The sequence below is a fragment of the Stenella coeruleoalba genome, assembly GCF_951394435.1.
Source record: "Stenella coeruleoalba genome assembly, chromosome: 14".
NCBI lineage: Eukaryota > Metazoa > Chordata > Mammalia > Artiodactyla > Delphinidae > Stenella > Stenella coeruleoalba.
Window position 1 is genome coordinate 20722026 of NC_137160.1, and position 26678 is coordinate 20748703.

At 36.4% G+C, this 26678-nt stretch overlaps 1 protein-coding gene across 1 annotated transcript in view; it reads right to left on the minus strand.

Moving 5' to 3' along the window:
* DCC (DCC netrin 1 receptor) overlaps positions 1-26678 on the minus strand; it is a 1193354-nt gene that overhangs the window by 52617 nt on the left and 1114059 nt on the right. Inside the window, 4 exon segments of the mRNA XM_079943413.1 lie at positions 2143-2355; position 10598; positions 10602-10759; positions 25028-25144. Of these exon segments, the coding sequence (XP_079799539.1) occupies positions 2143-2355; position 10598; positions 10602-10759; positions 25028-25144 (489 nt within the window).

Here is a 26678-nt window from a genome sequence, read left to right on the forward strand (position 1 = left end):
GGCTTTAAAAGATTATCTTTGTTTTTGTCATTAAATGAGTTAGACATAAACTAAGAGTTACAAATGAGTTCCTAAAAGTTCAGAACCCACGCTTTCTGCAGTTAAAGAAAGGTGGGAAAAGATGCACCACTCCCTAGCTGTGTAGACTTCAATTTGCTACTTAGATGCTCTGTGTCACAATTTCCTTATCCATGAAATGGGGTTAAGAAAGTAGCAACCTCACCAAGTTTTGAGGATCATATGCCATACCACAAGTCTTCAGAAGCATGCAGGTCACATAGCACATGTTCAGTAAAGGTTAGTTATTAGTAGTAGTTGCAATTAACCTGCCGTCTATCCTGAATATGTCTCCTCCAAGATCATTTCCTTTGGTTGGTATTTCAGCGGGAAACTGAGTGTAGCCAGAAATCACCAGGCAGCATGCTCTTGACACAGGAATTTCATGAAATACATTTTCTTGCCTCAAATTGTCCCTGTTTCAACTAGTAAAGACCTCATAGCTTTGGGGCAATACCAAGTAGCAGATTCTCTTCATGATGTGTATGTGGGATATATACGTGGGGAGTGGGAGAAGGGCTTGGACAATATAGACTTGCTTTAAATGCTAGTGTGGGCTTCTTTTGGGCTAGAAGATCCGCCTCCTGTGAAATGAAGTCATGACCTGTAGTCATGTGTCAGAGAAGACCCCATCCTGCCCAGGCGCAACATGCAGCGTGCGTCTCAAGGGATGGAGTCCCACATCCCTCCTGTAGCCGACATCCATATGAGACACTACACGAATGGTGAGAACACCAGAGATGATTCACACAAATCTATTAACATGATGCCAGGAACAAGATATAGTCTTAATGTTAATATAAATGTAAGATTCATAATTGCAGTCTTATTTTTCCTAGTTTAAGCAGTCACTGTGAGGTTTACGTACTAATGCAGTGACTAAAATCGCTGTGGGCATGGATCTGAGTAACAGAAACTAACTAAAATGTATTTGTACAGTGGCCGACGGGTCCATCCAGCTGCCTGTGTCTATTAAGGGGGCATCTCTATGTACTTGGAACCATTGAACATTACTAGCTTATTCCTAATTTTGGAAGTAACATACCATCACTTCCATTGCATTCTTTGGTCACCAGACCAACCCTGGTGAAATGTGGCAGAGAACTCCTTATACCATCTACCTGAAGCCCCCATTCCCTTTTGCTTTAGAGAACCAACATCACCAAAGATTTGCCTTCATGTTTTCCTTGCAACGCTGCACTTTAACCTAAGAATGATGCCAATATTCCAAATAATTCTGAGCACTATGTAGTTCTTTATGTATCTACTTAACTAGCTACTGACCTATATTTCATCCTATCTGTTTGTTCCTCCTCTCCTCCCCCTCTTCCTCCTCCTTCTCCTCCTTCTTCATCTTCCTTTGTCCCTCTCTGCGCCCCTTTCATCTCCCTAACCCCTAACAGAAACGAAAAGGAGCTCTGGTTCAGCCTCACTGGATACCAGCTAAGGTAATAAAATGAACACTGCACTGGGAATTACGGACTCTGGTTCTCCTCTCTGCCATTTGACTTTCTTAGAAAGGAAACATAGAGATGTTACTTCCTATCTAAGTTGTGGTTTCTCTATTTCTAAAATTAGGAAGTTAGACGCTACACTGGTCTGATATGCCTTTCTGGCCTTGGAACTCTAAAATAAGAACCCCTGCAAGATGACTAATGAAAAGAACAAAGCAGAATTATGAGATTTACAGGCATTTCTCTAAAAAGTGATTTTGCAGACTTCTATACCTTTTACTCTAGTCTTGGAGTCTAGCTTTAAATCCTACAACTCATGTGGCAGGCAGAAGAACTTTTCCAGTGTTCTCTAGTGGGCATACCTAGAGCACACATTAAAAGTACTAGACTGACATTCAGGATCAATGAACAACTTTCCAAAGGAATGAAAGGCGCCTACAACCAGCCAGTTGCTTATAAGGCAAATACTTAAAAGCTGCACCACAAACATCAGTGAAAGACACGAGCACACTGGGCACATAATCAATGTCAAAAAGATACATTATGTCCAGGCCTTCTCGGAACCCTCATGTACTTACGTGGAGCCACCAGGGATAACAAAGCTTTTAAGTGTAAACGAATGGGCACTTACCTGACTGAGACAAAAGCGGTGTATAAGGGATTTTCGGTTCTATTGCACTCATCGGTGGAGGTAGCAAAGGGTTGGCGAAGCTGCGGAGTGGATGAGTTGGTCGAACACAGGCTGTGGGGATGGTTCTGCTGGGCGCCTCCTCACCGCTGGGATGCTCAGGCTGTGCTGGGGGCAACATGGGCGGCTGTTGGGTGGCTGGTCCTTCGCTCACTGCTGCAAGGGAGACAAAAAAAGCCATTCATAATCCGTGACAAAGTGGGCTTTCCCTAAGTCACCCGAAGGGGCCCTGGAGCAGTTCAGAGAGTTATGCCAGGATCTGACTAATCCATTCTTCACGTTGAGAACATTCCATCCCTCTACCCTCATATATTTAAGGGATAGGATAACACTGCCCCTTTAAACAGTAGAAATAGACCCAGTAGGACAGGGCTCTATCTTCCGGGGAGAGTAGTAAAATATACACGGCACTGATTGTGTTGCCTGAATTGTCTGGGCCTTGCAATCGTAAGTGAAAAAGCGAGAAAAAAAGGGTTATTTCTCCTTTCATAAGTAGCGATGTCAGTGACATTCAATGTACCAAACCCGGCTACGGCTGCATTATTATCTACCAGCCGATATGCCAATTTTTTTAAACATGCCATGTCAACTGTCAGACAAATCAGAGTTACTGGGTGCTCAAGGCATTGCTAATAAAATGATACGAATAATAACCATTATCATTATCTTCCATAACAAAATAGAAGCACATCCAGCTAAGAAGTTATAGGAGAGATCAATCTGCTGAAACAAGTTGCCTGAATGCAGAATTGCAATTTTTCCTCTTTGGTAGCAAACATTGTAATTTTCAGTCAGATTACTATGGTTAGAGAGGTTTCACACAGCCGTTTGTGACAAGCCTTTGGCTATCTGGACAGTTCTGCATGTGGAAACACACCTTTTCTCCAGAGAACACAGTTTAGTTTGACTAAAATACTGTTTATCATGCTAAGGATGCTGTGATTTGACTTTATTCATTCATATTCAGAGTCAACAGATCCCAGTTAAATTGAAAATGAACAGAGCTGCATAGCAGGTATAAGTGTGGATGAAAGAAGAGTATTTCCGATGACTTATTTCTTTAAAAAGTGCTACTGGGTAAAGTGGAAAAAATACAGTGATAGAAGATAATGTCTCACTTTTGAAAGAGAATTTCTATGCGGGAAATATTTCAAGATAATTAGTTTGTGAGATAATTTTGAGACACCTCTCTGGGAGGCTCAGTGAGGTCAGCAAAGGGCAGAGGAGATAGAAAACCTGTTAATGCTGGAGGGGGTGGAGATTAAAGATACCAAAGATCAAGGTATCATATTAAAGATATGCAAAAGCGAAATGTGCCTGCAGAGGGTATTTGATATTAAAACTCACTTGTCTATATTCACAAAGGGTTAGAGGTCCTCTGGGTCACTGAGCGGGCTTCAGGCTTACCCCATTCAAAGATGGAGATGAGGAGATACAGGGTTGGCCCAGGACAGATGCAGTCACTTAGCAAATGGAACCAGAAAATGGGCAGAGACTTGATTAAAGATTTCTTCAAATATGGAAAGTGTAATCCAGCAAACTGGACAGAACTCTGAGGGCAAGAGCAGTTTGAAGAGAAGTACCTTATCTCTAGGCTAGGAAGTCCTATCAAAGATGGAGAGGAGAAACACATGCAGGTACAATCTCAAGGTTCAAGTATGGGGCTGCAAGGAAAACATTAAGGCAAATCTTTGGTGATGTTGGTTCTCTAAGGCAAAAGGGAATGGGGGCTTCAGGTAGGTGGTATAAGGAGCTAAACTGCTTTTAAGAATGTAAAGGGAAAGAGGAACATGTGTGTTCAATCAAGATGGTGTAATTAGGTGGTTGAGAGTATAGTTTTAGAAACAAAGAAAATTATGAAGGTTTTACTCTAGACTCATATTTAGTCTAAAGGAACAAATGACCAACGGTCAGTTGTCCAAATAAAAATACAGTATCTCTCAAATCTAGATCAGAGAGAAGTAGCTGCAGGAACCTACAACAAGGTCCTTCTTTATTACCAAAGGGCTGGTTTTTATTAAATGGCCCATATCATCATATTATAAATGCCTCTCCAAGAAAAGAAAGTTCACAATTTTCCTCAGAAATCTGCTGTACTTCTCTCTATTGAAGACGGACTGCAGTAAATCCATATCATATTTTGAAAACTGCTTTAGTTATTACAGAAATAATAACGTTTTGTGATGTCTTTCTTTTCTTCATTCCTTCCTTCATATTTTCTTCTATTCTTCTACATTTTTGAAATCAAATAGATCTAAGTTAAAATATTATTGTGATCATAGGTTTAATAAAACTTACATGCAATTTTTTTAGTCTTCTAAAATTTAGTTACTTTAAAACCTCAGGCTTCACATGAATTCTGTTGACTTCAGTGAATTTTAGGGGGGAACTCCCCATTTTTCTTCTCTTCAGCATATTTGAAAATAAAAATGCTGTGCATGCCTAGTCCTCTATTCCCAAGTTTTCAGTTGGCCACCATGATTCCCACTGGGAACATCACAATGTGGTTCTTGACTTTGAGAGAAGTAATGGTGGCTTGATATCAATGGACCAGCTCTTTAGCAAAATCAGTACTTAGTACCACATAGTGAAAAGGAACGTGCCTAATGCAATGTGCTAGGTGGAATGGGAGGGTCCAGCCTCAACACTGAATGTATCAGTAATGCATAAGGGACTGTTTTTGTTTTGTTCAAAACGTTAATTTTGCTTAATACCTAATACAATGGACAAGGTACAGGTTTTCCATAGACAATTCATAATGCTTATATTTTACATAGAGCAAAAAAAAAAAAAAAGCCTTTTAGAAATGGCTGACATCTAAGGCAGTGAAAAAATTCTCAGACAAATACAATAGCAACTGCTCCACTGGAAAAGCTCTCATTTCAGATGAGCCCGTTTGGCCAGTTCAGGTGCCAGCTTCAGGACACCTATGTGAAACAGATTTGCTCTCTGACATGACATTTAGCTGTACTAAGAGCTCTAAAAGCAAAGAAAATCTCCTTTCACCCACGAAGTGCAGCTTCCCTGCAATTCAGACACTAAAGTGAGAATCAAATATGTACTGGCAAGGCACTCCTTTTCAAATGATGAAATAGTAGGAATTCATTGTACAAATAGCATACAATTACACAGCAGAGTCAAATCTCAAGGCACTTTATAATAATTAATGTCAACACATAAATAATTGTTATGGAATAACTGGCAAAAATATTGCAAAAATGGAAATGAGGATTTTTTCTTCCATCTAAAATTGCAATATTTGAAAGAAATACAGCACTCATAACTCTGAGCAAAGACACTTCAAGACTCGAACATTTCTAGGAACCAAATTCACTCATTAATCTCAGAAGAACAAGATCATGCAATAATCCTAAGTAACCCCAATTCCTCACAGTTCGGATTTTTTTTAAAAGACCCGAGAGAAAAATTCATGAACTCTACTGTGCTGATCTTATTTAGGTCAACTTCCATTTGTTAACTGATTTCCAATTTGGCGGAGAGGCGGGGCAGATGGATAAAGTTGACCAGCTTTCTCACCAAGACCATGCCAACACTGAAAACAATAGTGGAAATCATCTACTCTTCTCTAGTACCCGTTTCAAAGATGAGGAAATGGGGGCACTGATTTTATACTGATTTGTAGAAATGAGACCTCAAGATGATTATTTGAAGTTTTCAAAATATAGCACTTTTCCTTGTTCCCCAAAGGCCAGTTACTTTGCCTACTGAGGCTAAGAGCAGAACTGTAGCGCATTAGTAGGAAGAGGAAAGATTTGTCCATCATGACTGTATAAAGCTTTATCCATGGATCACCAAATATGTGTTATGCAAATGTACTTCAACCTATATCTTTCCTTTCCTTATGGGAGGGGAGAAATTCAGCTTTATTTGTGTCTTCAGAAAGCAGCAGTCTTCGGGGGCAGAGTTTTACTGATTCATCTCTCAAAGTCAAAGGTCTTTCTGATAACTTTTGAGGAAGGAGAGTTGCCCCGTTTCACACAGTCAAATGCTTCGTTTCCTGTGTGTACCTTTCACTGTTTTTCAAGGTGACTAATAAGACATCTCCAGCCAGAGGCATGAAATGTTTTCTGCTTGAGAGAGAACAGGGATGTTTAGTGTTCTCCAAGGCATTTAGAAACTGATACTGAATGACTGGAAGTTAACTGTTTCTGACAATGATTTAGAGAATATTTAGTTTCCTAGAAAAGAGGATGCGTTGTTTTTTTCTTTTCTAAGCAAGCACTTAGAAACACATATTAGTTCCTATACCTTTTGCATTTCACATAGCTTTGGTCAAAAAGTACTTGAAGAATGACTGAGTATATATTTTAAAAACATGTGAAATCTTGGCCAGGAGTAGAATGCCTATGCCTGTTAATTTTAGATGACAGTCAAGAATTATTAAACTAAGAATTCTGTTAAGAATCTTTTATTTGCATAACTTTCTATAATAGTTACATTATCTATTGTATGTTTGTATTATATATTATGTAATAGTTACATAATTAAATTTATTTAATAATCCTTACTTTTCAATAAATTAACAAAATAAAAAATCTACTAAGGAGACTAAATTTTTCTCCCTTCCTTCTTCCCTCCCTCCCTTCCTTCTCCCTCTCTCTTTTTTTTCTTTCTTTCTTTCTAATAGACCTTAATTTTTAGAGCAGTTTTTAGGTTCCTAGCAAAATTGAGTGGAATATACAGAGATTTATCCTCTGACCCCAGATGTGCACAGCCTCCCCACAATCAAAATTTTGCACCAGAGTCATCCATGAGACTAATCACAGATATAAACAAATCTGTGGTCCTTAACCACAGATGAAAACAAATTTTATACTAGCTCATTTATTGTTTTTATTTTTTTCACTGAAATTTAACTTTTGGAATCAAAGAGTAAATGGGATGCTGGATTTTCTGAAGGAGATGATGCTTTTAAAAATGGAAAAGAATCTACAGGAACACCCATGAATAAAAGAGCTAATTGCTAGTTTTAAACAAAGTAGTGAACTTTGGCTGTCTCAGTCTTGCTGGAATGAACCAATAAAAGCCATTCTTACACTTTCTTTTAGAGTTAGAGAATATAAATGAAATCAAAAGAAAGCAGTAAACAACGAACCAATGAGGAGAAAACCAAACTAAAACTATAAACCTCTCTTTTCTGTTGGGGACAGTTCATTTCAGAAGTTGAAGAAGGGACTTGTGGGTTCTGAATTCTTTGACTGGAATCATCGTCCTAGTTGTCTGGGGATTCGGAAATTTTGGGTTGTTGGACTTCTCACACCTTTCATATTTAAATTCCTTCAGTATGGTTTGGGGGGCTTTTTTCTTCGAGTTTTTGCACACAACTCTATTCTCTAGACATGATGTGCAGTGAGAAAAAGAAAAATAAATATAATTATCTGTTGGTAGATTCCTAATGCCTTTTAATTCTAACCTTGTTACATCTAGATGATTTATGATTTCTTAGGGCTGTCCCTGTTGAGTTGGAAAAAATATAGCTACCCCACAAATATATTTTATTGCTGTTACCATCTTATCTATCACGAAATCTCCCATCTCACAGGAGCTGCTGAGTCACCCGTTCGTAACAAGGAGAAGAATGCCATAAAATAGATTTTAAAATGCTGTGCTTGAAGAAAAAAAAAAAAAAGCCAAATGGCACAGGAAAAATCACCAGGGTATATATAATAGCTTGAGATTCTTTCTCCATTCCTACATTCCATGAAACAAATGAAATACTACTCTCAGGATACAAAATCAATATACAAAAATCAGTTCCATTTTTATATGCTAACAGCAAACTATCAGAAAGAGAAATTAAGAAAACAATCTCATTTACAATAGCATGAAAAAGAACAAAATACTTAGGAATAAATGTAACCAAGGAGGCAAAAGAGCTCTACACTGAACACTACAAGACTTTGATGAAAGAAACTGAATAAGCTACAAAAGATGTAAAGATAGACTCTGTTTATGGATTGGAAGAATTAATATTTGATGAATTGATGAAAGAAGACTTTGATGAAAGACTTTGATGAAAGAAATTGAACAAGCTACAAAAGATGGAAAGATAGACTGTGTTCGTGGATTGGAAGAATTAATATTGTTAAAATTACTACCCAAAGCCATCTATATATTCAATGAAATCCCTACTGTAATTCCAATGTCATTTTTACAGAAGTAGAGAAAAAATCCTAAAATTTGTATGAAATTCTGAATAGCTGAAAGCAATCCTAAGGACAAAGCTGGAGGCATCATAGTTCCTGATTTCAAGCTATCCCACAAAACTATAGCAATTAAAACAGTATAGTATTAGCATAAAACAGACACAGACCAATGGAACAGAATTGAGAGCCCAAATAAATCTCCACATATAAAAATCAACTAATATTTAACAAGGAATCCAATAATATATCATGGGGAAAGAAGAGTCTCTTCAATAAATGGTGGTGAGAAAACTGGATAGTCACATGTGAAAGAATAAAACTGAACCCCTATCTGGTACCATCTGCAAAAATAAACTCAAAATGGATTAAAGGCTTGAACATAAGACCTGGAACTGTAAAACTCCTGAAAGAAAACTTAGACATTTTTTTGATTGGACACCAAAAGCAAAGCTAACAAGAGCAAAAATAAGCAAGTGGAACTTCATCAAATTAAACAGCTTCTACATAGAAATAAAATGAAAAGGTAAGGGGAGAAAATTCTTACAAATCAAACATCTGATAAGTGGTTAATATACAAAATATATAAAGAACACATACAACTCAATAGGAAAAAGACAATGTAATTAAAAAATGGGCAGAGGAACTGAATGGGTATTATTCCGAAAAGGGAATATAAAAGACCAACAGATAGATGAAAAGGTGCTCAACGTCACTAATCATTAGGGAAATGCAAATCAAAACCACAATGAGATACCACCTCACATCTATTAGAATGGCTAAAATAAAAAAAAACAAGAGCTAACAAGTCTTGGCAAGGATGTGCAGAAAGGAAAACACTTTTGCACTGTTAGTAGGAATATAAATGAGTGTAGCCGCTATAGAAAACAGTATGGAAGTTCCTTAGGAAATTAAAGATTGAACAATCATATGATCCAGTCATCCCACTTCTGGGTGTAGCCAAAGGCAATCAGGATAGCAAAGAGATATCTGCACTCCTGTGCTTTTTGCAGCATTATTCACAACAGCCAAAACAATGAAAAAGCTAAGTGTTTGTCCAGGATGAATGGGTAAAGAAGATGTGAGATATGTATCTAGCTATATTTATATTTATATTTATATCTGTATCTATATCTACATCTACAGCTACATCTCTATCTATCTATCTATCTATCTATCTATCTATCTATCTATCTATATTATTCAGCCATGAGAAAGAAGGACATCCAGCCATTTGCAACAACATAGACAGACCTTGAGGACATCATGCTGAATGAGATAAGTCAGACAGAGAAAGACATACATTATATAACATCACTTATGTGTGGAATCTAAAAAAGCCAAACTCGTAGAAATAGAAGCTAGAATTATGTTCACCAGGGGCTGGGGGTTGAGAGAAGAAGGGAGATATTGGTCAGAGTACAAACTTCCACTTATAAGATGAATAAGTTCTGGGGATCTAATGTACAGCATAGTGATTATAGTTAATGATACTGTATTATACACATGAAAGTTGCTAAGAGAGTAGCTCTTAAATATTTTTATTACAAAAAAGAAATGCTTATTATGTGACATGATGGGGATGTTGGCTAAGGTTATGGTGGTAATCATTTTGCAATACATAAGTGTATCAAATCAACATTTTGTACACCTTAAATTTATACAATGTTAAATGTCAATTATATCTCATTAAAACTGGAAATATGCATACATAAAAACAGATGAAATACCACTCTGGGAATTTTTCATTTCCAGCAACTATTTCTTAAAGATGAAAATGTATCGCTGAACTGATTTAATAAAGAGAGCTTTCATACAGTTATTGGTTATAAGGAAAATCAATGAGACATCTTTAGTTATAACCAACAGACACTTAAATAAGCATGTTGGAGGACAGTCACTTGCTTATTAACTTCCCAGTTAACAGAACAAATTAATTTCAAGCACCCATCACATCACTGTTTTACAGAAGCAGTTAATCTTTGTTTCCCCATGACTCCCCATACTGTCAGTGCAATGGACTATGGAAAGACTCCTAGAAAATCAGTCCAAAAGCATGTACATAGGGTCCAAAAAAGCAGACGATGCTGGAAAAAAAAAAAAAAATTCTAGTACACAGGTCATAAGTATATCAATTTTTCCAAAGGATAAGAACACCAAAATGCTACACACTTGACAAGACATCCTTGGTATTATTCATTTGTTCTCAGTAAAAAGAAAGGAAAATGCAATACACTAACTTTTTCCGGCTCCGAAACCTCGGTCCACTGACAGTGTAGGGAACGGCACAGGCCGGAGGGTGAACTGCGGGTGGGGGTATGCACACGTGGGCGATGGAAGGATTCCTGGGTACTGGGCACTTTCTAGGGTTGGCACAGGGATGGCACTCACGACAGCTGCAAAACAAAGATGTTATCGTTAGTATGTATAATTCTACGCACGCACCTAACAAGCAAAAAGGAAACGGCTACATTTTCACATCTTCAAATCCATGCACGTCTTCACAGTACCATGTAGGTTCCTTTACTTACCTCTCTTTCCAGAAAGTCCCTTTCTTAGCTCAGAAGAGATAACTCACTCTTGAAGAATCTTACCAGGGAGCATTACCCTGAGGTTTAAAACTTTTCATGGTTTCAAACAAGGAAATGATTCATCAGCCGTCATAAAGCCATCTTAAGGCTTCCTGGCTTTTATTTAGTTTAGTTTAGTTTTTGTTTTAGTCTTTCTCCTAGGCAAGAATGATGACATTAGAAATACTGTGTTGTTCAGAAATGGAATATATTATATAGAGTGGGCTAAGAAAATGGGAATTTTCTATTAATTCCGTGAAAGAGTGTAATGCTTTGGAGATCTATAGTCTGGAGAGAGAATAGCAAGTTACAGTCTAAATAATCACACAAAGGATTTATATTTAAATAGAAAGAAAATACTTTCAAACAGCCAAAATAGTAGTACAACTTAGTGACACATTAATTTAAATGCAACTGAATGTTTTCTGTGAATACCAAACATGTTTTAAGTTATATTGACTTAAACCCACAGATGATATCTTACACAATATTTTCTAGGTTTAGTGAGCATTGTTCCATTCCATTATTCAAATATCTGTTCAATTATATCTTATTATGAAATATTTACTCTAATTGTAGTCAATCTCCATCTTATAAAATGTTTAGTATTTTATATATTATATATTTTATATATTTTATATATTTTATATATATATATTTTATATATTTTATCTCATTAACTAAAAATAAAAATTAAGCTAGCTACGGGTATGATCAATTTCAACAGTATATTTCTGTGTATAAAATTAATGAAGTTATTTCTGTTATATACTTGATTTTTTATTTAATTATACCCTAATGTCAATTGCTGGAGTTCAGCATGCACAGCAGTGTACATTTACCAAAGGAAAATCTTTTTTTTTTTTAATCACATCCCTCTTACGAAAGTAATTTCATCATCAAGATACAGATTATCTTGCACTATTGTTAGAAACAGATTCTAAAAACATTTTAACTTAAAAATGCAGATTAATTACATTAAATACATAACACTTTAAAATAAAAAGACTGCTTCTAGTAAACTAGCTCTTAAAACTGCATTCGAGAATTTATTTTTCAGTTTATTTATAACACTTCTTAAAGTGCCTATTAACATGTTTAATTGAAAAACGAAGTTGGGTTTTTTTCAGATAAAAAGTTTTGACTGACCGGTTTGACAATGAAGACTAACTCTTTTTTCAGTTGGTTAAGTAATGGTTGTTTTATCTGAATCGAATAAAGATACATATTAATTATTTAATGGGATAAAACATTTTTTCAAAAAATTATGTTAGTAAAGATATAAGTGATATTTCAATGTTTCCAGTCCTGTCTTAGTATATTGTATTACACAAAGTACCTCTAAGTGAAAAAAAATCTGCATATGTATTTTATAATTACTTTGTAAGTCTTAGTAAAGCTTTTTACTGTTGTATCTCCTAGAAAATTAGAAAGTAAGTAACTTGAATGAGTAATAAATACCTTTGAAATTTAGGTAATTTCTAAAATTTTTACTTCCAGAAAAATTGAAGGAAGACATTATCTAGTCGTTTACTGAAATACTATTAAAAGTAACTTTGTATGAGAGTTCACAGAATAATTCTGGCATGTAATTTGGAAGGAGTTTGAATCTTTGAATGATTGCTATAAAAATCTCATTGTTATTGCACTTGCTCATACTTCATGCAAACAAGGTTTCTCAATGTTTAGATCAAAAAGAGAAAACATCGGAATAGAATTTATGCAGTAAGTAATGTTCATCCATGAATACATGCATTAGTTGCACAAAAGAAGCATCTTTCATGTCATTAAGTGATAGAATTCTAACACAATCTTATTTTATATACAATTGTGCAGAAATACTAATTGTAATGTTAACACACCGAGAAGAAAAATAATTAGCAGTTAAAAACTTGTGGTCACATAAGTTTATAATATAAATCTAACATCTCAGTTTATAAAAATATTATGTTTCAAAGAAATAAGATAGATGATCGATCAAAGATAGTCATAAAAACAGATGACAACTGTATATTCCGTGGGGAAAGTGATTTGTAGGTACTAGTTCAAGGAAAAAATGAGTGATACAACTTTTCTCTGTAAAAGGGAGCTTCCTCATGTATTTCGTAAATGGATGATGTGGGTATCATATTGCTATGGTATTTTTATACTTTTGGCTTTATGTGAAAGAGTGGAATACCAGAAAAATTACATATTTCACAGATACTTAACTTATAATATTGTAAATGTTAAGTTAAAACTGTGTGGTGATACAAAGCTTTTCTAAATTATTTTTGGGAGGACTCGAATGAAAAACTGAGATTATTAAATGATATATAGCATCATAAATGAAGATCCTTTATAATCTATAAAATATTTTATAAAGAGTAAATTGTGGCTATACAAACATATGAACAGACTTTAGAAAAGGGAAAAGAAATAAAATGACAAGGAAACTTTTAAAAAGAATCAGAAATTCAAATCAGATACTAGCCAAAATAATTACAAATTCCCCAAAGGAAAAGGTTATAATTTTATGGTCTTTGTGTCTGTCAAAGTATGGTGCTGGAGATACTTCGTATTTTTCAAGTGAGTTAATAAGAAAGATTTTCTAGAAGTAATATTTAGAAATCTGTCATTTTAACCCATTGGAGGTTTTTCACATGGTTTGATGTATTATTTAGTATCCTGATGTGTATAGTTACTATGTTACTATAGTAATAATAATGATAATAATAATAGATTTGAATACATTTGTAAATAAGAGTCATATAATAACGTAAAGTCCGTATTCATATAACTCAAAATCTCAGTCTCTGAAGCAGTTAATTTAATGAATTCACACATCTTACTGATCAAAATGAGATCACTGCACAGTCATTAAGGTTGACTGCCAAATTGCAAAGCCTTTCCTGTGTTGACAATTTTTACTCATAAATAAATGTGACAATGATAGTCTCCTTTAGAGGCGGAAGGCACCCACTTGACAAATTGCGCACCTTTCTAATCAATATTGTTATGTGAATTTAACCAATCTTTTAGAATACACTTAGAAAAAAAAGTCATAAATATCTCCTGTTTCGAGCTGAATAAATTTGAATAGAGAAACATAAAATAATTTGGCAAGCCACAGATTCTGTATAAGTTAGAAAGCTGAGAGAACCCAAGAGACTAAATTTATATTCCAGCTCCAAGTCTTTCATTACTGAAGAAAAGAAATTTTACTTTTCATGAGTTTTGCATTTTGACTACTGACCTGGGTACAAAAGGTTTGCAAATAATAGAAGTTCTTTAAAAAATAATAAATCGGTTGTATGTCTCTGCACCTCAGAAATTCTCATTCTTCTATACCCTGACATGAAATAGAATAGTCAGTATTCCAAAGCTTTGGTTTTGAAGTATTTTGATGCATGACTCATTTCTAAAACGGCACAGACACGTACCCTTACTTATAAAACTGTTGTTGTGAAACTAATCATTCGGAAATAAGTTGGATCCAACACTGTGTATTGAAGTGCATTTTGGTATTTTCCCTCTACATGTCAGTTTTGAGAGCCAGAAACACACACACATACACACACCCTCACACTACAATTCAAGGCATTCACTGCACGGCTCTGTTTATGTAAAACAGCTCAGAGAGCGATATCATCAAGCATTTTCAATAAATCTCGGCTTTGTGGCTGACTATGACTAGAAATCTGTTCCGACACAGCTTGCTGACAATTGAATTTATATGTCATACTGACACACAAAGATTTTTCAAGTGGAAATTCCCTCACCAAATTAGTTAGTGCCCTGAACAGGGCACGTTGATATTCAAAAACTTTGACAACATTTTAAAAAATGTTAGCGCTAAACGTGACTGATAGGAAATCTAAAGTAGAGATTTTATTTTTAAAGCTACAATTTTAAGAAATAAAGCTCTCTGTAGAGATTTCTCACCATGATACTTGACAGATTTGAGAGATTTGTTGAGGAGGAGAGGTGGACAAAAGAGTAAACAGAAGAGTAAAGATAATATTTTGAAGAGCAAAGAGTTTAAGTCAAATGATTTCTCATTCTGCTTCTCTTTAGCATCTCTTTATATCGGCAATGGCCTATATATACTCTGGACTATTTGGAAATGTAGTGTCTATAGCCCTTGATAAATACTCTAATTTCCTTCACATTTTCAGGTGCCCTTTAACAAGCAATTGTCACTGGATGGCCGCCACAAGTATCCACAACCTCCACCTTTAGGAAAATAGCAAACATTCACAATGACGTGTTCTGCAGTTATTAATTTTTAATTTTTTAACATCTTTATTAGAGTATAATTGCTTTACAGTGGTGTGTCAGTGTCTGCTCATAGTGGTAAAGAGCCCAAACTGAGGTCAAACTGCCTGGGTTCACTATCCAGTTCTGCCACTTGGTAGTGAATAAATGTCACAGCCAGTATCTAAGATACCTCCCACTGATTCCCTCCTCATGTCTTCACATCCCTATTGGAGTTTCCTGACACATTTCACCAGGGTTGGTCTGGTGACCAAAGAATGCAACGGAAGTGATGGTATGTCACTTCCAAAATTAGGTTAAATGAGATTTCTCTCTCTCTCTCTCTCTCTCTGATAATTCACTCTGGCGGAAGCCAGGAGTCATGTCTTGAGGCAGAACTGCCTGGCTAAATCACTCCTGTATTCCTGACCCTCAGAAGCTGTTGAAAAAAATAAATGGCTGTTTTATGTTGTTACATTTTGGGGGTAATTTGTTATGCAGTAGTGGATAACTATACATTCGCTTGAGAGGGTATATATGCTCTCTGTTTCTTGGTTTTCTCATCTGTAAAGTGGAGCTGATCATGGTACCAACTTTATGGTGTGGTTCTGAGGATTAAAGAGATTATCCACATGGAAGTGCAGCAGGGTGAGGGGTCAGGAGTCAGCACTGTGGAAATATGGGTTATTGATATTAATCTGCTGGGTTCCTATAGATCTTCCCCAAGACTGAGCTGAATACCATTCAATAGGAAGTATTGTTAAAACAACCTTCTTATATGTCTATGACTTTGATTATGGTGATGGTTTCATGGGTGTATGCATATATCTAAACTTAGTAGATTTGTATAAATTAAATACGTACAGTTATATATATATATGTATAAGTTATATCTCAATAAAATTGTTTAAAAGTAAGTAAAAGTTTAAAAAATATGACCACTTAAAATATAAGCCAAACTTTTCCAAAGATACTGACAATTATTGCCATTATAGTTCTATTAAAATGCTAATTAGTTCTATTAAAAAATACCATCTTGGGGCTTCCCTGGTGGCGCAGTGGTTGGGAGTCTGCCTGCTGGTGCAGGGGATGCGGGTTTGTGCCCCTGTGTGGGAGGATCCCACGTGCCGCGGAGCGGCTGGGCCCGTGGGCCATGGCCGCTGAGCCTGCGCGTCCGGAGCCTGTGCTCTGCGGCGAGAGAGGCTGCAACGGTGAGAGGCCCACATACCGCAAAAAAAAAAAAAAAAAAAAATACCATCTTACATTTGAAAGAGGAGTACATTAAGTTAGAGGAAACTAAATAGTGTTTTTTTAACTCAAGTTTGAACCTGAGGGAAGTATGACACTGTAAGATTTATGAGATTAGAAAGAAAAGTTCTTTCTCTGGAGGAAGAAAATAACTGGAATTATGATTATAAAATCAACCTGGTTCAAATTCTCGTTCTGTCATTTAGGAGCTAAGGGAAGGCTCTTAGTTTATCTAAATCTATCCAGCCAGCCCACTTTTCATGTGGTTTTCACACACTTTACAAGATGAGCTACGATGTGGAGGTGACTGGACTAGTGACTGCCACAGGGCAGCTATGAAAACGTCCTAAGAGCAAATGTGAGCAGGGAACCTTAAGACCCTTACAGCCTCCTGCAGCCTTCACTCACTTCTCAAATGAGATATGGCTATGAAGTCCAGAAATCTGAAATAGTTGTGAACATCTGAGAGTACACTTTGACACCAAGGACATCAGACAGATGAGACTGCAGGAAAAGTAGACTCTGATCTGGGGCTAGAGGACTCCTTTGAGATGAGCTTGAAGCATCACACAGCTTCCTTCTCTGCAGACCAGTGACTTTCCCAGGACACTGTAAGCCCATCTGCTTTAATCTTTTACAAGTTACCCCAGACCGCCCAAAAGACTTGACTCAGATGAGAAAGATCCTGGAAGAAAAGATAGTGCATTTTGCTGTAGAAACCTCTAAGAGGTTAGGAATTAAGGAAGAACTGGGTGACATAAATCTGAAAAAGTGAGGAATCTTCTAGTCCATCCACGTCGCTACAAATGGCAATATTTCATTTTTTTATGGCTGACCTAGAGAACATTATACTTAGTGAAGTAAGTCAGACAGAAAAAGACAAATACTACAAGATATCACTTATATGTGGAATCTCAAAATAATACAAATAAATCTATATACAGGACAGAAACAGACTCATAGACATAGGAAACAAACTCATAGTTACCGAAGGGGAGAGGGAGGGAGGGACAGATTAGGAGTGTAGGATTAGCAGATACAAACTACTATACATAAAGTATGTAAGCAACAAGGATTTACTGTATAACACAGAGAGTCATATTCAATATCTTGTAATAACCTGTAATGGAAAATAATCTAAAAAAAAACTGCATCACTTTGCTATACGCTGGAAACTAACACACTATTGTAAATCAACTATACTTTAAAAAAAAAGCAACAGATTTTTTATTTTTCATATTGCTCTAGGAAACCTTTCTAAAAGCTAGAGTACCTTTTGTACTCCATCATTCAAAATTCTTCCACCAACTCTTTGTCAGGTCCCTTCTGGATTATTCCTATATCTCTGATAATCAAGCTATTTTTTGCCTTGTAAAATCCTCCCTACAAACACAATTCTGTATTCCTCATATGTACCATCTTGAACTTAAAGGCCACGTTTTGACCATGTCTGCACAATCTTACTGACCTGCTGATTTGGATATCCAGTGGAATTAATCCAGTAATCCAGTGTAATCCAGTGGAATTACTAATCAACAAACTTTATATAAAAATCATTTGCTTGTAGAACTATCAAGAAACAACCTCTGTGCTTTCAACCCATATTTAGTAACAACTGTTATACAAAGTCATTTACACAGCACTGTGGGAATTATAGGAATACAGAAAAAATAGTCCTTCTGCAGAAATTCATAGTAACAGAAGGAATGAAATATAACGTTCAAGACTCAAAGAATAAAAACTGATCTTAATAAAGTTATCAAATATTGGTTGGAAACATATACTAGGTAATGATATCATTTCTAATGCAAATTTAAATGAGCTCTGAACTTTCTGCACCTTGCCACTGCTCCCACAGTTCTGAAGAGCTGAAAATTTGTATGCACTTGTGTTTATGGTACTAAAAGAATTGTTTGCACTTATTACTCTTAAGGAAGCATTCTTGGTCAGATGCGGGAATCCACAAGGTGAAGGAATAAATGTTCCAGAAGCCCATGGAGCTGGGACCAGTCTTAAGACACTGGCTTCTCACACCACGTATGTAACGGTCAGACAAAGATTCTGATTTGAAATCAAATATTTCAGAGGTTAGGAAACTGGACTTTCATAGGCCAGTCTCTCCCAGTGTCCATCTGTGCACAAGAGAACCTCTGGTAATACAGCACCTCAAGCTAAGAGAATTCCAGTTTTTAAAATCTTGCTTTTTCTCATGCGGCTTTATTTTACTTTTCAATAGCTTCTTTGTTTCAGTTTGAGTTCTGCAGTCAAGTGATTAAAGCAGATAGTGGGAATGGGGAAAAAAAAGAGTTGACGCCCATAGTGAATGTTCTAGAAAGCCCCCAAACCAGTAGCCATAGCAGCCGCCAAGCTATCCCCAAAGCAAAACTGTATGCTTTTCTTTGCCTCAGTCTTTTTAATAGCCTCTAGTTTAACTTTTTGAGATTTCTTGTTTTTAAAGGAGAATTTTACAGTTTTCCCTCAAATATTTACTAGGAAAGAAAAAACTGAAAAAAAAATGGAATTCAAGAGGCTTTTACCCAGCAAAACTCTCATACATTAAATTATTAAAACTGTACAACTGATGTGATCTTACAGGGTATCCGCTTCCGTCTACATATTTCCTAGTTCTGATTCCTCACCTCTCCTGCATTTTACGGAAGAAGAAAACACAGGTTGAAAATGGAAAGGGAATCTTTCCAAGGCCAAACAAATAGTTAGGCTCCATCGAGTAATAAAATACTGAAACGGTAAGAAAATCTACGTCTCTTCCTAGGAGGAGCCTGCATCAAAGACTACAGAACAGCCCCTCCCTCCCACCTCATCTGAGACAACACAGAGGACAATTCCAGTACCACAGCAACCTACAGGGTCAGCTGAGGCCTCCATCAAACTGCATCATCAGTTCAATATCTCCCTCCCAGCAACCCTGCGTCCTTTACCCTCACAGGTGTTATTCCTGAGGCACTTGCTAATACAGCTCCTGTTTTCCAATCTCTATTCAGCCTGATTCCTGGAAACCCAGCATATAACTCTTACTTATCCTTAAAAACTTAAGGAAAGTTATACCTGAAGCTTCCGATTTCTTGTAATTAACTTCATTTTTAGTAAGAAAAACATTTCAAATAATTCTTTGGCCATCGTAACAATACTCACTTTTTGCTACCATTTTGTAGGAAACAACACTCGACTGGGGAAATCAGAACATCCGGGGTCTTTTCCTGCCTATACTATCAGCTGGTATGCTTCTCATGGGCATCAGCTTACCTAGCTGTGAAGTGTGCTCAGGGGTAAGAAGTAGCATATGCCACATAATGTTTTCAACCATGAAGTATATTCTTAGACAAATAAACAGATTTTGTACTTCAATGAAATTAAATACCATTTCCTGTGGGTTTTAAGAGCTAAAAAACACTTCAGGTAGTTTATATTTTATCTGGTAATTACCATTTTATAGAACATGGTGCTATAGATATAGCTAGTGGGAAGCAGCTGCATAGCACAGGGAGATCAGTTTGGTGTTTTGTGACCACCTAGAGGGGTGGGATAGGGAGGGTGGGAGGGAGGGAGACGCAAGAGGGAGGAGATATGGGGACATATGTCTATGTATAACTGATTCACTTTGTTATAAAGCAGAAACTAACACATCATTGTAAAGCAATTATACTCCAATAAAGATGTTAAAAAAATGAATATAAATAATATAAGGCATCTTTATCTTTAGAAAAGCAGTATACCATAGAGGCTCATAGGCTGCCCAGTTGTGTCCTGGAGTAAGTTTCTTAAACTGCTTGAGTCTCTGTTTCCTATCTGTAAAATCAGGATAATCTCACCACGTAAGAATATTGTGAGGATTAAATGAAATGATAATTAGCAAGGTACTTAGCAAGTGAATAATATTTAGAAGTTCTCAATGCTTGTTAGATTTCATTTCATTCCTCTTTCTTTCTAATCACATTATTTCCTTTCTTGTCTAATGAAAACAACTTTAACTGCCCTTAGTATACCAGAAATTTTATTTTATTCTATCTATTACTGCTAAAAAAAGAGCCCTAAAACACTGGAGTGTTATAACACAAGGCATTCTTTTTTTTTTTTTCACACACACACACTGTATTTTATTTTTACAAGAGATAAATAGACTGACACCAAGCCTTGTAAATGGATGACCACAACAAAAGCAACAATGATTGCAATTACCAAACACGAAACACCCTCATACTATGTCATAATATTGATATTCAGTCCAGTAATCCTCCACTGCAACAGCTCCTTTACTTTGCGGGGAAAATTGATTTGTATACACAAGGCATTCTTATAATACATTTATTTATTCATCCAGTCATTCATTTGACAGATATTTATTTATTTATTTATTTATTTTTTACACTATTTATTTATGTATTTGGCTGTGCCAGGTCTTAGCTGCAGCATTCAGGATCTAGTTCCCTGGATCGAACACGGGCTCCCTGCATTGGGAGTGTGGAGTCTTAGCCAGTGGACCACCAGTGAAGTCCTGACAGATATTTAGCAAGTACCAATTTTGTGCTAGGTATTGAGTTATACAGTGTGTGTCTGTGAAGATTAATTAGATACGTTCCTTCCCTATCACATGATACATGACCTGTTAGAGGAGAGAAAATTTGGACTTGAATACCTAAGCATATGAGGCAGTACTATGTGGAATTAATGCCTCACAAGTGTTAAAAAGAAAGGCCATTCAAACACGAGAAAGGAAGCCCTCATTTCTGGATGGAATAATCAGAGAGGAAAGAATTTATGAAAGCATCAATATCTCTCTGGTCTTTGAAAGATGCATAGCACTTTGTTAGAGATAGCTACCGAGTCATTCCTAAAGGAAAAAAGGTATTCAGAAGGAAAGTCAAATAAAGGGCAATGCAAGTTTGTGGACTGGTGATCAGTCTGGCTTGGCAAGTGTCTAACACAGCAATAGGAAACTAGAAATGTAGACTTAAATCTGGTATGCTGAGGGGTTTGTCGTTTTTTCTTAGAAGGCAGTGAGGAGCCATTGGGAAAATGTATGGAGTGAAATACCATATTTAAGTTGTTTTAGGAAGAAATTTGGCAAGCAGGATACAAAGAAGTCTAGAAGACACAACAGAGAGGAAGATTAATTTTAAAACTGTTTTGACAGTTCAGGTGTGAGGACATAAAGAGGAGAATAAAAATAGGACTCTTGGGAATGGGAATAGAGCCAGGGATTCAAAAGATGTTGTGGAAGAAAAAAATAATCAGTGGGATGTGGGAACTTATTAGATAAGGAAGTTATATATGGGAGAGAAAGGCCCACAAGGATTCTGAAACACAATGATCTTTAAGAAGAAAGCTACAGAAAATTGGCACAGATAGAACTTAGTTACAAGAGCAAAGTGACTGGAAGGAAAAAAAAAAAAATAGAGGCAGCTAAGTGTACAGTGTCTCTCTATGTGGTGAAAGGAATGAAAGAAAAAGGACAATAGCTTCACAGAGGACTGCAGCTGGGAGCATAATGATTAAGAGAGCAGAACTCTGAAGCCAGTCCAGTCCTTCTGAGTCCAAATTCTGGCTCTGCCACTTACTTGCTGTGCGACTGCAAGCTAGGTACTTAAACTCCCAAGCCTCCGTTCTCTTATTAGTAAAACAGGCATAAGAATAGTATCTACCCCATGAGTTGAACAGTTGGCATTTATTATAAATTCCATGTAAGGTTTTACATTTATTATAGTAAAATTGAGAGCTGTATTGAAACACAGAGGAAACATGACATCCAGTAGGTAGAAAGAAAGAACCATTAGTTCGTTCATTTGTCTAAATTGTATCGAGTGAGTGCCTACCACGCGCCAACCTTTGTTCTGGGTGTTGAGGATATGAAGTGATGAAAGCAGGCAAAATCTCTGCCCTCATAGAGCTCGCTAAAATACAGAGAACAAATAATAAACAAACAAACACAATAAAGCAAGTAGGATAGTTATACACATTAATTAAGAAAACTGAAGCAGAATAAAAAGGGTTGAGAGCGACCAAGGATGATATTAGGCAATGGCCAGGGAAGGTCTACGTTCTTTCATGGTGGTGGCAGTTAAATACAGACCTGAATAAAATGAGGGAAAAGCCAAGTAAACATCTACGAAAAGAGATTCCAGGCAAATAGGACAGTAACTGAAAAGTCCCTGAGTTGGAATGTATGTTATTGTCCAAGGAACAAAGAGGAGAGCTACGTGGCTGAAACAGATTATAGAGAAGAGTAGCAGGAGACGATGTGAGGGATATGCCAGAGGCTGGATCACTTGGTGCTTCAGAGCACATGGTGAAATCACTGGATTTTGCTCTACATGTGATGGGAAGTCAAGAGGAATAACATGATCTAATTCATATATTGAAAAGCTGCTGTGTAGATAACTTACTGGAGGGTCAAGAGCTAAAGAAAAGAGAACAGTTACAAGTTTACAGCTATAGTCTATAATCTATAAGAGATGGTAGTGGCTTGGGTAAGGTCAGAACAGTGGAGATGGAAAGGAGTGGTCAGATTTGGGACAGGTTTTGAAAGCAAGAACTATAGGATTTTGGTGAAAGATTGAATTTGGGATGTGAGGAAATCAGAATAAAGAAGTATGAAACTAGAGTTTTTTAACAAGAGTAAATGGATGAACAGAAAATGGATGTATTGAATGGGAAAAATAATAGGAGGATCAAGTTTGGAGTTGGGGAGAGGGAATTATGGAAGGGCAAGATTTCCATTTGGAGCATACATGGCTTGCCTATTAGAGAGCCATTTGGAGAAGGTGAGTCAATATTCTATACGGAAATTGATGTGGATTTCAGGAAGAGAGTAAACTAGGGATAAAATCTGGGATTCGTGAGCATTTAAGTGGCACATTGGTATTAGATGACAACATCTAAGAAGCTAGTGTAGATAGAAGACAGCAGCTTGAAGTCTGAGCCCTAGGGTACTCTCTGACTTTTCAAGTGAAGAACACATTCCAGGAAAAAATAGTGAGAAGCTATGTCAAATTTTGCTGAGCATTGGAGAATTGACCATTTGGTAAGAAAATGTGGAGATTATTGATAATCTTGGCAACCATGGTTTCAGTAGAGAGGGACTGTGGAAATTCATTAAACCTAATAAGGAAAACTAAAAGAGGAAAAAGTAAGTATAGACAACTTTTAAAAGAAATTTTCAGGAAAGGGGAGGAATGGGCTTCAGATGCAAGGGCAAGTGGTTCCAGGGAAGATGCTTTAACACAGGAGTTATGAGATAATGTTTATATGCTTATTGGAGTTATCAGTTATCAGGAAGGAAAACTGATGATGCAAAAAAGGGAAGGGATAATTAAAGAAGAGTCCCTAAGTGGGGACGAATGGATGTCCTCAAGGGAAAGAGCTGGCCTTACATAGGAGGAGAAACAGATCAACTCGGTTTGATGGGTAGATAAGGATGCCATTTTGAATCCTTCTCTTTTCTTGGTGATATAAGAAGCATGCTTATTAGCTGGGAGTGGGGAAAGGAGAGAGGTATCGGGAGTCAGAAAAGTAAGAATAGATATAAGACATTCATCTTTTAAAGTGAGACAATGAATGATTAAGAGAAATGAGTGGCATTTCCAAATAGATGACAGCTCACCTTGGATGTGTGGTCATAAATACCCAGTAAACAGGTTATGTGTTTTTCTCCAGATAAATTCAGCTGTTAGGGTACATGGTCAATGTTGGTAGAGGAGCTGACTTAATCAGGGTTGAGTTTTTTTAGGTGAGTATGATAGGGAAGAAGAACCAAGGGAGATGAGGGTGTTTGCAAGGAACTGGAGGTAATAACTGATGATGGATGGGAGTTGAGTTTGGATGGAAGTAAAGACATGAGGAAGATGAGGGACAATGAGAAGGTTGTGGAGTTAATGGATTGGAGGTCCAAGTGGGATTGAAAAATTTTTGGCCAGGGGGCAATAAAATAAGTGGCAGAAAGTAATACAGTGCTAGAGAAAGGGATGATAGAAACTGACATTCTGCAGCAGATGCAATTATCGGTTTAGTGTGTGACATGGAATTGATGGACTGAGGTGGGAGAGAGCTCATATTGCAGGGCATATAAAGGAACTAACATCAGATGGATTTTCTGCATGGATATTGTAATTACCAAGATTGATCATAGAGGTAATTGGAAAGAAAGTGATTCCCAGATACTAATATCTTCAGTGAATGTGGGAGTATGACAGAAAACTTTAACAAGAAGGAGGTAGTAAGTGATTATCTCAATATTTGTTTCAAGGGTACTAGGTTATTTAAGTCTGAAAATCCATGAAGGTGGTCATTAGAATAAGATGAATAATGACAAAAATTCCAACTCTTTTTATATCAATTCATATTTCTTATACTTTCTTAAATATGTATCAAGTGATTGCCAATAGACAGATCATCTGATCGCATACAACGAATACAACAATAACAGAGTGAAAGTTCTAACTTCCAAATATAAATGATATAATTTTACTACTTCTTCATTATGTCCATTTGCCCAGAAAGTTCAGGGAAAACTTAATTAGGCTTTGATAATTGATAGAGAAAAGATACAAACAGAAAGCACCTGACTGCTCCATTGTGGTACCAATTGTTACTCACCAGGATTGCTGGACTGGGCATCCATAGGAATCATGAGCTTGGCCCGGGTGGCTCGGCGTGCAGCCAATGACCTCTCCAGGGTAGACATGGAGCTCCCTGCTTCTTCTGTGTCTTGACCTAAAAGAACAACAATACTCTTGAGTATTAATGATGCAACACTTCATTTCTAGCCAGGAACGCCAATGCCTTTTTCATTTCATTGATGTTTTAAATAATAATATCTAGGTTTTTTTGTTACCCAATCAATATGTTCTCATTGTACAAACATTAATAAAATTTACCATAACCTCATTACCCAGAAAGAACCATTATTGTTTTATTTATAATTTTTGCATATGTATGTATATGTGAAAGCAAGAGAGTATCTATTAATATATTTATTTCAAAAACGGCATTATACTATACATACTGTTTTGTAGTCTTCTTTATAAAATAACATAAAAACCTTTCTCTGTCAATAAATAAGTCAGTAATACAATTTTTTTTTTTCGGTACACGGGCCTCTCACTGCTGTGGCCTCTCCCGCTGCGGAGCACAGGCTCCGGATGCGCAGGCCCAGCGGCCATGGCCCACAGGCCCAGCCGCTCCGTGGCATGCGGGATCCTCCCGGTCCGGGGCACGAACCCGTGTCCCCCGCATCGACAGGCGGACTCTCAACCACTGCGCCACCAGGGAAGGCCCCAGTAATATAATTTTTGTTTTTTCAGTAATATAATTTTTAACAGCTCCATAATATTCAATTGTATGAATTTACCACAATCTTTGCAACTTGTACTTAAGCCCCAAAGACATTAAATCTTATTATAAAAACACAGGAAATAAACTACATTCTTCAAAAGTACAGCTAGGTGTCTCTATACAGATTTATTATAATTCTATAAAATGTCATATTAAAGAGTCATAAAAAATAATAAGAAAGAGTGATACATGCATATTTAAAAATTTAATAAAAATCTGTTGAAAAATAAAACTGAAATTCTGAACACTATATATCACTAAAGAGCATATGATTCATTAACATGAAGTTTGGTCTTTTTTTTCCTTAAATGAAGTATAGCTGATTTACAATATTATATTAGTGTCAGGTGTACAGCACAGTAATTCAGTATTTTTATAGATTATACTACATTAAAAATTATTCAAAATAATGGCTATAGTACACTGTGCTATACAATTTATCCTTGTTGCTTATCTATTCTATACATAGTAGTTTGTATCTCTTAATCCCATTCCCCTATTTTGCCCCTCCGCCCTTCCCTCTTCCCACTGATAACCACTAGTTTGTTTTCTATATCTGTGAGTCTGTTTCTGTTTTGCTATATACATTCATTTGTTTTATTTTTTTGATTCCACAAATGAGTGATATCATACACTATTTGTCTTTCTCTGTCTGACTCATTTCACTAAGCATAATATTCTCTAGGTCCATCCACATTGCTGCAAATGGCAGAATTCCGTTCTTTTTTATGACTGAATAACATTCCATTGTATATGTATACCACATCTGTATCCATTCATCTGTTGATGGACATGTGGGTTGCTTCCATACCTTGGCTATTGTAAATAGTGCTGCTATGAACATTGGGTGCATGTATCTTTACAAATCAGTGTTTTTGTTTTTTCTGAATAAATAGCCAGGAGTAGAACTGCT